Source organism: Pogona vitticeps, chromosome 2 (genome assembly GCF_051106095.1).
Source record: "Pogona vitticeps strain Pit_001003342236 chromosome 2, PviZW2.1, whole genome shotgun sequence".
NCBI classification, from domain to species: Eukaryota; Metazoa; Chordata; class Lepidosauria; order Squamata; family Agamidae; genus Pogona; species Pogona vitticeps.
This window is the reverse complement of record NC_135784.1, coordinates 247,020,198-247,036,362: the sequence shown is the minus strand read 5'-3', so window position 1 is coordinate 247,036,362 and position 16,165 is coordinate 247,020,198. Positions and strand designations below refer to the sequence as shown.

General features: G+C 37.4%; 1 protein-coding gene across 5 annotated transcripts in view; it reads left to right on the top strand.

Moving 5' to 3' along the window:
* The window catches only part of AUH (AU RNA binding methylglutaconyl-CoA hydratase), a 69,460-nt gene extending 54,047 nt beyond the window's left edge, over positions 1-15,413 (top strand). For 4 of the 5 annotated variants that reach the window (XM_078386209.1, XM_072992383.2, XM_020797548.3 and 1 more), the window contains 4 exons: positions 5,607-5,794; positions 10,951-11,001; positions 12,842-12,889; positions 14,105-15,413. In XM_078386209.1, the coding sequence (XP_078242335.1) occupies positions 5,607-5,794; positions 10,951-11,001; positions 12,842-12,889; positions 14,105-14,182 (365 nt within the window). In that variant the 3' untranslated portion in view covers positions 14,183-15,413. Of the gene's footprint in view, positions 1-5,606; positions 5,795-6,188; positions 6,340-10,950; positions 11,002-12,841; positions 12,890-14,104 lie in introns of all 5 variants that reach the window. The other variant, XR_012084376.2, reaches the window with a different exon arrangement.
* Positions 15,414-16,165: the final 752 nt, after the last annotated feature.

Sequence of the window (16,165 nt, the reverse complement as noted above, 5' to 3'; positions counted from 1 at the left end):
GCAGCAGCTTAGACCACAAGGTGGACACGAGGACAATAATAGCAAACAGAGGGCAGATTGGTTTGTTGTACCGCATGTTCCACTGTTAAAAATCTCCTTACCAGAAGTGGCAGAGGTGATATTGATATCAGGTGTGCTGTTGAAGTATCCCCGGTTTGTGATTCTGGATTAGAGATGGGGATGAACTTCAGTTTGGGGGTTCGTGCCAGTTCATAAACATGGCACTGTGTTCCCTTCTTCCACCTCCCTGGCTGAATCCTCCACTCACCAGCTGGCATGTGCTCCTTATCTTTAGCTGTTCAGCCAGTCGCTGCCAGGAGCATGGGCTTACATGACCCATCTCATTGGCTGATCACCCACTCAGACAAGGAGGCAGGGCAGGGCAGCTTGTGCTCCTGCTGGGGACTGGCTGAACAGGCAAAGAGAAGGAGGAGAGGAGCACATGCTGGCTGGTGAGTGGGACATTGGCCAGGGAATTGGGAAGGGAATTGTGCTGTGCCTACAAACTGGCATGAACTTCTGAACCAGGGTTCATGCTTATCTCTATTTTGGACCTTGGGTAATGAAGCCCCTCAGGGCTCAGGGGAAACCATGGGGGTTGTCTTAGTAGCACCATGAACATGCATATGATGGGATCTACTTTGTACTTAATTTTCAGTTTGGTTAGCAGGATGCAGGGGTGAAGAGGCTAAATTCTTCTGATTCTATTTAGTGGACATTGATCAAAAAGTATGCTTTCAGTGTGCCAGTGATGACATATTATACCATCTACTGTAGAAACTGAATTGTCTGGAGAAAATGAAGATAGGAGACACTGGGCTACAGTGACTCATCATTACTGAATGATGGATTTCAGAAGGTTATGATTTAGGGCTTTTGCTCATATTGTGCTGCCATTATCTATTGAGGGGCCCTCTGATGCTTAATATCTAAATGAAACTACAGTACTAGGAGAGAATGTCCAGAGCTTTCTAGTGCAGTGTTGCCATATGGCTTCCAGTATATTTCTCACTAATTCTAAGGGAGGCTTGAATCAGTACACCATTGAAGTTTTCCCTGGAATTAGGGACTCTTGAAACAATGCATGATATTGACTGGATGTCAGACAAAATAATTAAGCTTAATCTAAACAAGATGGAAGTGCTAATGGGAAGAGGGAAACTGCTCTGGAAAGAGGTATTCCAACAATTTTCTAGTGGGGAATCTTTTCTTTCAAAGAAGCCTGTTTACCATTGAAAGTGCTTTGTTTTATAGACCGCCTTTCTCCTGATAAGAGGCCCATGGCGGCTCGCAATAGAATTAAAAACATGATGAGTTGAGCATTAAAAAACAATTAAACTATATGCTAACTAAAATACAATTGAATAATTAAAAGCAAGTAAACATTAAAAGCTATCTTAACTTTAAAAAGGCATTCAGGGACTCAATCATGATTGTTAAAAGCCTGCCTGAAAAGATAGGCCTTTAGCTGTCGGTGGAAGGATAAAAGGGAAGGAGGCCATCTGATCTCCTGAGGGAGAGGTTTCCATAACCTAGGAACTGCTGTAGAGAAGGCCATCTCTCATGTCCCCATGAGCCATTCCTTCATGGGCAGTGGGACCGAGAGGAGTTCCTCCTTCGATGATTTTAAATGCCAAGAAGGCTCATATGGGGAGATGCATTCTTTCAGGTAGTCTGGACCTAAGCTGTCTAGAGCCTTATAGGTAATGATCACCTTTTAGATAGATGTGCAAGCCAAAATGGCTGGGAGGGCTTTTCTTCAGTTTCATTCTGCAACTTGTATAGAACAGCCCTTGAGCTATGCAGAAACTAAAGTCAGTGCAAACAAACAAACGAACACCTCCAAAAAAAGACACCAACAGCGTGGATGTTGGCAGTGGCCTAGCCATATCACAGCAGTGCTTTATCTAGGTTTGCTGGACGTCTTTTAGCCTAATGTCCTCCATCTGGCAGGCAAAGAGAAAAACCTTTAAAATGTCAGGCTTTTGTATATTTTATGTTATAATTTTGGATGGGAGGGGGAGAGGTGGAAGGACTCCGCCTCCCCCTGTCTTGCCACGCCCCGCCCATTAACCTGCTGCTGGCACTGGAGTGCAACCCTCACCCCCTTCTGCTGCAGCTGCTCAGCGATCCGCCATGCCCGCCCAGCCCACGTGGAGAAAAGCAGCGTGAGCAGAGTGCTGCCTGCCAAGCCAGGCAGGAGCAAGCAGCGGCCAAGTGCATCGATGGGAAGGCGAGTGCCTGAACTGTGTGTGTTCAAAGTCCCTTTCAGGTACTCCAACTCCCATACTCCCCAGCCTTAAACTTATGACCCTCAGGGGAGGGGAAGCTGCCTTGTTCGGCTTTGCCCGGTGCCTCTTTCCCCATGCCTGTGCCAGAGCCTTGTTTGGGTGTCCAGATTAGCAAGGTTGCCTCTGAGCCTGTGTAGAGTGCAAGCATCCAGTGGATCCCACAGCCGGGCCAAGGTGGGTTCTGGTACAGTTGGTTGTTTAAATAATGTTTTTTGGTAGTTTGAAAAAAAGCCTCCATTGAATTTATTTTTATTTTTTAACATTGACTGTTTCTTGGTCAGTTCACTGTGTGTGTGTTTAGTCGTTTAGTCGTGTCCGACTCTTCGTGACCCCATGGACCAGAGCACGCCAGGCCCTCCTGTCTTCTACTGCCTCCCGGAGTTGTGTCAGGTTCATGTTGGTTGCTTCGCAGACACTGTCCAGCCATCTCATCCTTGGTCGTCCCCTTCTCCTCTTGCCATCACACCTTCCTAACATCAAGGTTTTTTCCAAGGACTCTTTTCTTCTCATGAGATGGCCAAAGTACTGGAGCCTCAGCTTCAGGATCTGTCCTTCAAGTGAGCATTCAGGGTTGATTTCCTTTAGAACTGATAGGTTTGTTCTCCTTGCAGTCCAGGGGATTCTCAAGAGCCTCCTCCAGCACCACAATTCAAAAGCATCAATTCTTCGGCGGTCTGCTTTCTTTATGGTCCAGCTCTCACTTCCATACATCACGACAGGAAAAACCATAGCTTTGACTATTCGGACTTTTGTTGGCAAGGTGATGTCTCTGCTTTTCAAGATGCTGTCAAGATTTGTCATCGCTTTCCTCCCAAGAAGAAGGCGTCTTTTAATTTCAGGGCTGCTGTCTCCATCTGAAGTAATCATGGAGCCCAGGAAGATAAAATTTGACACTGCCTCCATATCTTCCCCTTCTATTTCCCAGGAGGTGATGGGACCAGTGGCCATGATCTTAGTTTTTTTCATGTTGAGTTTCAGACCGTTTTTTGCACTCTCCTCTTTCACTCTCATTACAAGGTTCTTTAATTCCTCCTCACTTTCTGCCATCAGAGTGGTATCATCTGCATATCGGAGGTTGTTGATATTTCTTCCGGCAATCTTAATTCCGGCTTGGGTTTCTTCCAGTCCAGCCTTCCGCATGATGTATTCTGCATATAAGTTAAATAAGCTGGGGGACAATATACAGCCTTGCCGTACTCCTTTCCCAATTTTGAACCACTCAGTTGTTCCATGACCAGTTCTAACTGTTGCTTCCTGTCCCACATATAGGTCTCTCAGGAGACAGATAAAGTGGTCAGGCACTCCCATTTCTTTAAGAACTTGTCATAGTTTGCTGTGGTCCACACAGTCAAAGGCTTTCGCATAGTCAATGAAGCAGAAGTAGATATTTTTCTGGAACTCTCTGGCTTTCTCCATAATCCAGCGCAAGTTAGCAATTTGGTCTCGAGTTCCTCTGCCTCTTCGGAATCCAGCTTGTACTTCTGGGAGTTCTCGGTCCACATACTGCTGAAGCCTACCTTGCAGGATTTTGAGCATAACCTTGCTAGTGTGCGAAATGAGTGCAATTGTTCGGTAGTTGGAGCATTCTTTGGCACTGCCTTTCTTTGGGATTGGGATGTAGACCGATCTTTTCCAATCCTCTGGCCACTGTTGAGTTTTCCAAACTTGCTGGCATATTGAATGTAGCACCTTAACAGCATCATCTTTCAAGATTTTAAATAGTTCAACTGGAATGCCATCACCTCCACTGGCCTTGTTGTTAGCCAGGCTTTCTAAGGCCCACTTGACTTCGCTCTCCAGGATGTCTGGCTCAAGGTCAGCAACTACATTGTCTGAGTTGTCCAGGATATCCAAATCTTTCTGATATAATTCCTCTGTGTATTCTTGCCACCTCTTCTTGACGTCTTCTGCTTCTGTTAGGTCCCTCCCATTTTTGTCTTTTATCATGTTCATCTTTGCGCAAAATGTTCCTCTAATATGTCCAATTTTCCTGAACAGCTCTCTGGTCTTTCCTTTTCTGTTATCTTCCTCTATTTCTTTGCATTGTTCATTTAAGAAGGCCCTCTTGTCTCTCCTTGCTATTCTTTGGAAGTCTGAATTCAAAGTCAGCTCACTAAGAGAGATTTATTGGCAAATTTTATTGATTATAGATTTAATTCAGAACGATTCAAATGAAACATTCAATACATCCTCCTCTGTCCTCTTTTTTGTCTTTCTATGTCCTCCTTTTGGTACCCATGTATCTGGCAACCTAGCTTTATCAGATATACTGGCTCTCGCTATACCTCCAGTCACAATGAAGACAACTTGGTCAAATCTTATAATTCTAAATAAGTTGGGACCTGGGTATCTGAAGGATTTCTTCCTTTTTCACAAACCTATCTTTGTACATCAGGATAAATGATTTTGCATGTCCTTCTGCCTCAAGGTGGGCAAAGTACACCCCATGGGCTATATATGGCTACTCCAAAGCATTTTTTTTTAACTCCAGGACAAACATACCCCCCCAATGGTAAGTTTCTGCTCCTGGAAGCCTCTATAATCTGTGGGTTTTTAATTAATTATCTTGGGGAGTCTCCTAAGTCTCCCCCATTTGAAAAAAGGGAGCCAGAAGTGCCCATCTAGTGTTTCCAGGCCCTGTGCAGTTCTCTGAGGGAGCTGGGTGCATGAAGTTGCCCATGCCTATTCAGCCTTGTGAGGCAGGACAAATTGTGGTGTATGGTTGGGCTTTTTAATCAACCATGCCATGGAATCCTTTAGCATGGAAAAGTTGGCATTCTTCACAGGCAGTTTTGTCTGAACACATTTTCTGTGATAGAATTCAAGGAGTTTTGCTGTTTATGTTACTTGGGGAGGGCATGCTGCAGTTTTTTCATATATATATGTTTATATGCTTGTGAGCCAGTCTTAAGATTCTTGTGGTAGATAGTGTGGGAGAAAAGTAATGTATAATGGGAAACGATTAATTCAGAACACATTTCTCTTGTGTTTTTTAAAAATATTTAAATGCAAAAGCCAAAAACGTTCAGATAAAATAAGTAGTAGATGTTAACAATTGCGCCTATCAAAGATATGTGTCATAATGAGGAGGAATAAGGGAAAAGAGACAGCAAAGGGTGGAGGGAGATAAAATAATTCATGAACATTTAACAGAGAATATTTCAAGATTTCTAGTTTTATGAGCCCTTCTTCCCAAGTTTAAACTGGGCAGGTAGGAGAGCCTGCCTGTTATTTGTTCTGTGGTGCTACTTGATCTGGCTAAACTATAGCAGAAGTAATGTCTCAATTCAACTCCTTTTTTCTGGTAAACTACAGGAGGAACGCAAAGGCTACCTCGTACAATTGGAGTGTCTCTGGCAAAGGAACTTATATTTTCTGCCCGTGTAATTGATGGTGAAGAAGCAAAATCAATAGGATTGATCAGTCATGTGGTGGAACAGAATGAAGCAGGGGATGCTGCCTATAGAAGAGCTTTAGCCCTGGCAAGAGAATTTTTACCTCAGGTACAGTCCATCTGTTCCATTGCAGTAAAGGATGAACAAGTGATGAAGAAAAGAATTGTGTAAATTAAGAAAGTTACAATCACAAACAGTAGGTAAATTCCATTATAATTTAACAAATAGAAGATAACCCTCTTTGGTTTATCTATTTAAATTGGTAGTACTAGGGCATAAAAGGCCTCCACAATATCATATTTATATTTTGAATACATCTTTTTTGTTATAAATTTTGACATAGAATTAAAGTGAAACTTTTGAGGTTTCTGTTATTGCTAAAGCTCAGTCCTTCCAAATTTGTGTTTACTTCTATTCATTTATATGAATATCAGTAGAACAGGGCATGCTTTTTTTTAAAAAATGTCACCATGGTGAATTTTTTTTATTTCTTTGTCTCTAGACTCCCCAGTTCATTTTTCCAAACTAAACTCTACAGATTCTCTGCATGAACAAACTGTATTGAACAGGCACTCTGTAGCTGGAGGCTCAAATTCTAAACACAAGCAAATTCCATTAACTGATGGGATTTGCATGCATGTGTATGTGTTTAGGTATGTAGCTTTACGTATTCTTGAAAAATAATGTATTTATAAGTGTTTGTACTGAACTGTGATTCGGTTGCTTTCTGATCTGGGTGTACTGACACAGTACCAAGCTGATCATTTAGCTTCTCAATGCTACTTTGGTATGGGATGGTGAGGAAGTATTGCTGTTGTTTGGCACAGTTGAAATAATCCATCACCTATTTGGTTTGTTAAATAAATTAATAGAAAAACAAGAACTGAACCTATATGTAAAACCTATATGATATGTAAACAATCAGCATTAATTAAACAAAAGTTTAAGTAAACAAGTGGACAAAAGTTTGTCCACTTGTTTACTTAATGCTGATTGTTAATTCCAGCTAATGCTAATCTCAGGGTGAAGTTTTATATAAATGCATGTGGTTTGTTCTATGTACCTTCCTGTTTTATGGAATTTCATATGCTTTCAAATGTAAAGAAAACAGGTAAGGAGTACCTCACATAAATATATTATGAATGCAAGAAATAATTGAAGAGGAAACAGTGTGAAACATGCCCACAATCCAAAAACTTCTCACTTATGGGAAGAGGGGAGTGGATATTTTGTGGAATTTTGGAGAAAAGCTGTGGAGATGATATAAGAAATTAGAAATATAGAATATACTTTATTTATTTATTACTTTATTTATTATTTATTTATTCTTAAACTGAAACATAAACATAAAATACATAAACCAAAATACAAATCGACTGTGTTTCCCAACACCATAATCGGGATCTCTTGCAGTAATCCTCTTCTTCCTCTATCTTTATTCTTCTTCTTCCTTTATTGTCCTCTTCTCCAAAACTGCATTGATTCTTGATTTGGAGCTTTCCCTTTTCCACTTGTTAGCACATATTCAAGAAATCTGTTCCATATATCATAGAAATTATTCTTTTTGATCTCTCCTTTCTTAACTTTAAATTACAAGTTAACTTATCATTTATAGCAATGTTCCATATTTCATTATACCATTGTTCCATTCAAAATTCAAACTTTGATTTCCAATTCCTAGATATTATTAATCTGACTCCTGTTAATAAATTGGTAATCAGTTCTCTAGTCATCTGATCATATTCCACATTCTCAAATATTGATAACAGAGCTATCTCAGGATTAAATTCTGTATCTTTTTCACATATGTCATTTCTTTTAAGATTAGTTTCCAGAATCTTTGTACTTTTTCGCATTCCCCCCACATATGAAAGTACTGTATGTACCAATTTCCTTCTCACATTTCCAACAGATATTCAGATAACTAGTGTTAATTTTATTCAATGTTGTCAATGTCAGATACCATCTTAAACCCAATTTGAATTCTTTTATCTTATTCTCACCAATATAAATTGTAAAACCCTCATTTTCCACATCTTCCTCCATTCTTCATCTATTCTTTTTCCAGTTCGTGTTCCCACACTAACTTCAATCTTTCTTTCTCAGTCTCTTCTAGATCAAACAGGAATTTATACGTTTTACGCAATGCACCCTTTACTGAATCAGTCATCTGAATATCTTCATAGAAATTGTTCATACTTCATATATTCTCTGCCTTTATTATACTTCTTTACCCATTCATTAGTCCATCTTTCTAATTGCATATAATTCAACCATGATATATTCTTATTTTGAAAGGTTTGTTTCATTTGAGCTATCAATCTCATTTTATACAACCAGTCTTTTAATCTAATCACTTTTTTCTTTAAATTATTCTGCGTAAACTTTCATATTGGCAGGAAAATCCTCTATTTCACTAGTCCTAATGGAGAGTTCAACAGACATGCAGTGGTGCCTCGCATAGCAACGATAATCGGTGCAGCAAAAATCGCTGCAAAGCGATTTCGTTGCTATGCTATACTAAAAAGCCCATAGGAATACATTGGAATGCGTTCCTATGGGATTCAAACTCACCTTTAAGCAAAAATCAATGCGTTCCTATGGGCTTCAGACTCACCTTTAAGCAAAAATCCTCCATACGGTGGCCATTTTCGCTGCCTGGTAAGCGAGGAATCTGTCCCAGAAAACAGCAGGCAGGCTTTTTGGAACTGCCGATCATTTTGGATCGGCAGCCATTTTGGAACCGCCGATCAGCTGTTAAAAAATCGCTTTGCGATGATCGGTAAGCGAAACAGGGTACCGATCATCGCAAAGCGATTTTTCCCCATAGGGAACATCGCAAAGCGATCACAAAAGCAATCGCAAAAAGTTAATCGTGATGCAATTTCATAGTTAAATGGGGCGCCCGTTAAGTGAGGCACCACTGTAAATTCTTTCTATACTTGTTCCAGACGTTTAACATAGTCTTTAAAAATGGGTTATTAATTTTACTTATTTAGTATTTGTTAATCATATCAAATAGATGTTTTTCAATATCCACCTTAATTCTGATGATTCCATTTTCCACCAATTTAACCTTTCTGAGTTGTATATAATTTCCCCAATGAACAACTGATTAGCCTCCTTTTTTGTTGTTTTATACCAATACATTTTATTTATTCTGGCTCTCTTCCCTTCATTAGAATATTTATTAATCATTCCTTGACAAAATTAAAATCATCTTCTATTAACTGTACTGGTAACATTCTAAATAAAAAATTAATTTTTGGTAGAATCTTCATTTTTATCATGCAATCCTTCCAAACCAAGAAAGTTTTAAGTTAGTATATTCCTGTAGTTTCTTTTTAATATCTCCTTTTAATTTATTATAATTATGTTCCTTTATTTTTGAGTATCTTTTACTAAATCTATACCTAAATATTTAACTGATTTACATATCTTAAAATCATATTTATCAACAAACATTTCTTGTTCTAGTTTATTATGATTAAACAACATTATTTCAGAATTTTGCCAATTTACATGTAATCCAGTAATTTTTTCAAATTTTTCTAAATGAATTTTAATTTTATCTATACTTTCTAATGGGTTTTTCAGTGTCAATAGGGAATCATCAACAAATAAATTAATCTTTATTTTATTATTTTCATCCATACTTTTAATTAAGTCATTCCTCATTGCAGTTGCTAATATTTCAATAATCAAACAAAACAGAACTGGAGAAAGAGGGCAACCTTGTCTGGTGCCTCGGCCTAGAGCTATCTGCTATGTCTTACCATCATTAACAATTACTGCAGAAGTGTTCTCCAAATATAATTGGTGTATTACCCCCCTAAATTTCTTTCCAAAACCCCAGCCCTTTAAAATAATCTTTAATGTTGGCAATTCTACACAATTGAATGCCTTAAAAATAACTAATGATAAAATGCCTGCCTTTGATATATCTTTTTCTATATTATATATAATATGCAAAACCCTCCTAGTTAAATTTTCCATTTGTCTTCCCTTTAAAAACCCATTTTGATCCTTTTAAATATATTTTGTAATAAACGTATTCATTCTATTTGCCAAGATTGCAGTAAATATCTTTGCATCTTCATTTAATAATGAAACAGGTCTATAGGAACTTGGGTCTGTCAGATATTTATTGGGTTTTGGAATGAGAGTTGTTAATGAATATTTTCAGGAATCTGGTATTTTCTCTCCTTCCAATATTCCATTATAAAGTATTTTTAACTTGGGGATCAGTATTGATTTAAAAGCGTTATAATATTCTGATCCCATTCCAACAAAGCCTGGAGTTTTACCATTTTTTAGTTTGTTAATAATCTCTGTAATCTCTTCATCCTTTATCTCTTTTTCTAATTCTCGTTTATCATTCTCTAATACTGTAGTTTATTCTTTAATTTTTCTTTAATATAATTTTCTATACCTTCTTTCAATGTACTCTTACCTTTATATAAATTTTGGTAAAATTCTTGTAACATCATTAATTTTTCCTTTATTAGGCTACAATTCTTTCCTGTTTCTGATTACTTTAATTGTGGTTTTTGATCTTTAGTTTGAGCTACCCTAGCTAGAAGCTTTGAGCTTTTATTACTATACTCAAAAAAAAAAAATCCTCTTCCAGTACATCAAATCCCTCTGGACCTTTTCTAACTCTGTGCTTTCTAACTCTCTCCTTTTGGCTTGAATCTCTAATAATTTCTTATTACCTCTATCTATAAAATATTTACTTTCTAAATCTTCTAATGATTCTTCTATTTTTTATATTTTCTTCTCTCAGTTTTTTATTCTAGATGATTCTCTAATGATAATTCCTCTCATAACTCCTTTCATAGTGTCCCATAACACTCCTGTTTTACTCCCACCTGCTTCATTTATTGACCATATTTCCATCCATTCTTTCTTAGCTCCATCCATTACTGTACATCTGTATACTGCAAAATATTGGAATCTATTCTTCATCTTCTAACTTCTCTGTAATCTTTCTTAACTTTCACCTCCATCATCATCTATGCATGAGCCGTTATTTTTATCACATTAATATTTGTATTGACTACTTTAGAAATTAAATGTTGAGATATAAACATGAAATCTATTCTTGAATACCAAATGTCCTAGTATCCCATTTTTCCAAGATATTCAATAGACTAGAGAAATCTTACTATATGCACCTTAACAAAATACTGTTGTATGATTATAAATGTTAAATGGAACATTTGAAGTCACAAATAGAAATGTGTGTCTGTTTTTAATTTTAGGGACCAGTAGCAATGAGAGTTGCAAAACTGGCCATCAATCAAGGAATGGAAGTAAGACAATTTGTTTCTGCTTGCTGTCTAAACTTATTGTTTAAAGGACAAAGTAGATGTGAGACCAGTATAACATGATGTGGCTTGCAGTTGATTTTGAAGATTAAGGGAAAGTTTTAAAATATAGTTAGAGGAGGCATGGACACCGAACCTTTTTCATCATCCTCTAGAAGCTTTTTAGCAATTCTCCTTTGACTGGGAATTGTTTCTCGTCTGAAAAGCCCTCTGGGGGAAAAGAATCTAGAAAGAGGGGTGGCAGAGTCTGTACCTGTGCCACAATATATGCTTCTTGGTAGCTGGGATCAAATTCTGATGAGCAAGTGCACCATCACATCTAGTTTTGTCAATTTAAGGGTTAACATGTAGAATTTGTGTTTCCCTCATCTCTTCAGCTTTTCCCTTTAGCAGCTTTTAGCAAACATAGAGCGGCTGGGAAATTTTATACCCTGAAGTGTGATTTCTTCATACTGTATAAGCAAGAATTACTCTTTTGTTAATAATATCTTCTTATCAAAGACTTACAGTTTTCTGTTTGATGAAAGATAACCTAATTATTTTCTTTCCTAACCTTCTGTGCCAAGGGTAGCACAAAAGTGCCTTAACACTCTGCACATAATTGGAGTATTGAAAATGTGTTTTTATGCATAAGAATTGAAAAATGTTGCCCCAAATATTAATTGAACAATACCCTTTTCACTGTTTCTGAAAGGCAGTTTGTTAAAATATTGGCATATTCTATCATACAACTGTATGAAGTTTTGTTAGTGGTCAGTGTAATCTCATATAAATACAGTGGTGCCTCGCTTAACGAGCGCCCCGTTTAATGAAGAATCCGCATAGCGGTTTGTTTTTTGCGATCGCATTGCAATCTTTTTAATGGCAAAAAATCGCTTTGCAATGATCGGTAAGCGTTTCGCTTACCGATTTTCGCATAGCAATGTTTTAAAAAACAGCTGATCAGCGGTTCCAAAAATGGCCGCCCGCAGTGTTTTCGCGCCCTTTTCTTGCATACCAGGCAGCGAAAATGGCGGCCGCATGGAGGATTTCCACATAACGGTGAGTTTTTTGCCCATAGGAACGCATTAAATGTGTTTTAATGCGTTCCTATGGGCTTTTTTGCCCTGCATAGTGACGAATCCACATAGCGATGATTTTTTCGGAACGGATTATTGTCGCTATGCGGGGCACCACTGTACATGGAATCTGTTTAACTCATAAGTGAACTATTGGCATGGGGTGTCTCAGAAATGCCTTTATAAATAGATCTCTCCAGTTGTAACTTTCATTTCATGTGTGTAGGTTTAAATGGGGACTGCATGCTGTTTATTTCAGAAGTTGGCAGAAAACTTGAGCTGCTTTGTAGACTTGAGGAAGGTTTAGGACACACTTTAGATTTCAGTATTCTTGTCACATATCATTTCACTACCTCTCATCATGGGCTCAGATTTTATTTCCTTTTTTTAATATAAAACACAGATTTTGTCACTTCAGACAAATATAATTCAGTAAATTGGATGTAGTATGCAAATAAGGAAGTTTTGAAATGGCATCTGAAAGAGAAAGATACAGAAATATAAGATAGCCACTTTTAATCGCCTAAATCAATTTGCAAACTGATGTTAGAGCTGTGTATGCTGCTATAATTTTAACATAGCGAAACACAGAATGAAAAATGTTGATAATGTAATTCTGCAGTGATAAAGAAAACCATATAAATGTATGAACCTGGTATGTTCAAAATCTTTTAAAATAAATATGAACATTTGGCTTAGTGTTGTAGAAGTATTTCTCAAATAATTTGAGTTAATTTTTAACTGCATTTCATATTTTTGTTCCACAGGTAGATCTGCTAACAGGCTTGGCAATTGAAGAAGCTTGTTATGCTCAGGTATGTAACTGATACACTTTTCAATAACCAGCTCCTCACAACAACCTTTCTCAATCAAGGATTGTGAGTATTCCTCCATCTCAGATGATCTGGTAATTTGTGACTTACAGTTTCATTCCTAGATGTGTGACATTATGTTCTTGGTAGTGCATATGTTTGCTTATAGAGATCTGCAGATGTTTCTTTGGGAATTTTGTATTTTTGTCAGAATGAAGAAAATAATTTATTCATGCACTTTGCACAGTTGCTGGATGATGCATCATCCATTTAGTGTCTTCATGTTAGAAAGAGTGGGAAGTATCCCCATGATTAGTTAGAACAGCTGCTAAGCTTTCATTAGATTGAGGAACAATTCAACAGTATTGTGGGTGCCCAGGAGAATTATATATTTCAAAAATATCTGAAAAGTTCTGGAGAAGTACAATTTCCAATAATGTCAAGGCCCAGGATATTGTTGTTATTGTGTTCCAAGTGTGGGTGAGGGTGGGGAGTTGGAGAGGAAGAGAGGTAACCAAACTTCTTTATATTCTTGATAGTTTCTTTAGCATAAATTAAGCCTGAACTTCAGACAAATCTCTTGGCCTATGCTGGGTAAAGTCCAAATTTTTGCCTGCTTTTGGCAAATCATTTCCAAATTATCCTGGAAAAGCTTACCTATTAATAATCAGGTGCCATATAAGTTTTTTAATTTGCTGTGAATTTACCACAGAATCTTTTCTACTCCGTGTCTAATAACATAAAGAAATTACTGTAGAGCTATTTTCTTGCATTGAGATGATCTCAGTGCACAAAGAATATACTAAGTGAAATTGCCCTCAGTGCACTCTCACACCCTTGCACTGACAATCAGCAAAATATTGGCTATAGAAGATCATGATTGATTTACAGAAACTGCAGAATACTTTGCAGTCATGGCTCAACTTACAGTTTTTTCTGAGCTTTATGTACCCATATTTTTCGCACCATAAGACGCACCTTTCCATAAGACGCACCATTTTTTTAAGAAAACAGGAAAATATAATCTGTTTTCTTCGCTCCATAAGACGCACAGACTTTCCACCCCCCTGTTTTGTGGGAAAAAAGTGTGTCTTATGGTGCAAAAAATACAGTATATATGGTATGAATGGAATTTAACAGTTCTAGGCAGATAAAAGTTTGCATGGAAATGTGACTGACTTATAATGTGGCAACTCAAAATGACTTTCTTCATTTTAGACAATTCCAACAAAAGACAGAATTGAAGGTCTTCTTGCTTTTAAAGAAAAAAGACCCCCTCGCTACAAAGGAGAATAGAAAAATCAAAAACAGATGCCTTTTAAAATGCAAATGAAATAAACATACTGCTGGAAGGACTTTTCAGCTGCCTTTTGCCTCAGAACGTGGAATATTGTTACCATGAAAGTAAATGTAATCATCCATAATTAGATACAGCAGACACCTGCACTCATGACTTAATTGGTTCCCCAATGATGCTTATTTAAAAAGCCATTATTAAGTTGAACCCACTTTCTCGTTGGGGCCAGTGTAGAAATATAGGTTTAGTTCCCGGGCAGTTCTCAAGCCCCAGTTCCAACATCCTCTTTGCTCTCTTGTCAACTTCTGCCATCTTGTTTGTGCCTCCTGTTCCCTTATACAGTCTTCTCTATTTTCCCATCCATCTTCCATGGACTTGTTCGTTCCTTCTGTCCCTCTAAGCTATCTTCTCTATTTTCCTATCTGTTCTAGGCTGCCTTGCTTGCACCTTCTCTGCTGCTCAGTTACCTGTTCTGTTTGCTCTCTTGTCATCATGCTGGTCATAAAGATTGTAAAACTGTATTTTGGACTCTAGTGAGAGGGCATTGGGTAACAATGAAGTGGTTGTTGAAGCAAGGAGTTGCAAAAAGAGTCATCAGAAGTCTGGGTCTGCTGTATCTATAATGTACTCAATTTGTATTTAGTCTTATGGTTTCTAAAGGCTTCTCTGTATATTTTCAACAACATTCAGTTGTTGAGCACTTTAATTCCATATACTGGATTTGAACTGCATATTTTATCAGTTAAAAATTTACATTCCTAATGTAAACAGAGCTTAAGGTAATCATAAGAAGTGTAAATCTTCTGCTGTTGTAACAGAATAATTTAATCCTTCACACCAAACATATGAGCTGTATCACATAAAGTTTCTCAATGAGTCTTTAATATATATTTTAAATCATGTTTCTTTTAATTGAATTTATACATTTACTAATAAAGTTAGCTGAACTGACCAGAGGAAGTGGCTGAAATTCTATTGCTTTTTAGTAAAAGGCATAATATTCACACCTTCCCAGCCAGTAATTAAAGAGTCTTTGTTAGGATTCTCAAGCCTGCCCCAAGCCAGTGAGTTGGTGCACTCCACAGAACCACAGTAGTGGCTGTTTAATTACTAGCTGGGAAGGAGTAAATGTTAAACCTTTTGTGCAGAGTATCAGGATTGCCGCAGATATATGAAATATCATATTTGTTCATGACTTCCATTGATACATTAAATTCTTTTGGAAACCTATTATATTGTGGTGTTGCATAGTTGAGGAGAATTAGTATATTAATCAAAGAATGCTTAAATTAGGCCTCCAATATCAATGGGATTTTAATAATAAGAGGTGATGTTAGATGTTGCCTAGAGTAACATGGCATAAATTATGTTTTTTTTCCACAGACACAATGACAAATGCATTTTAGAATGAAGTACTGTCTTCCTAGTTGTGCATGTATGACTGTTGCCTTCTTTTTATGACCATGATATTATCATCTCTGCATTTTCTCTAGCAGCTACATAGCTGAAGTGTATGACTGTAAAATTTATATCTACAGTTGTGCTAAATGGGTCTTATTATAGTGATTTATGAATTAGCTCCACTTATTTTAATTTCTTTAACCGTTCGAAATTTGGCCCTTTACAAGTTCTAATATATTAGAATTCAAGGTTTACCCTGAATGGTTTGTATCTTACCCCCTGAGATTTAAATGCCCGTGGATATTCCAGCAATGCTAATATTTCAAACAATCACAGCTAATACGCACTTCAGAAAGCATATGTCATAGCAGAAATTCTGTAGGAACAGAAATGCCACTCAGTAGCCACAACATTTCTGTAAAAGATAGTTTTTCATTGTCTCTGGATGAAACTAGATTATACACTCATCATATAATCAGAAGCAGGATTTCCTTAAGTGCGAAGAGACATCTGTTTGTCTTAGCATGACCATGTCACTTCCTGTATCTTGCAAATTACTTTGCTTTGTTTGGGTAACTGGT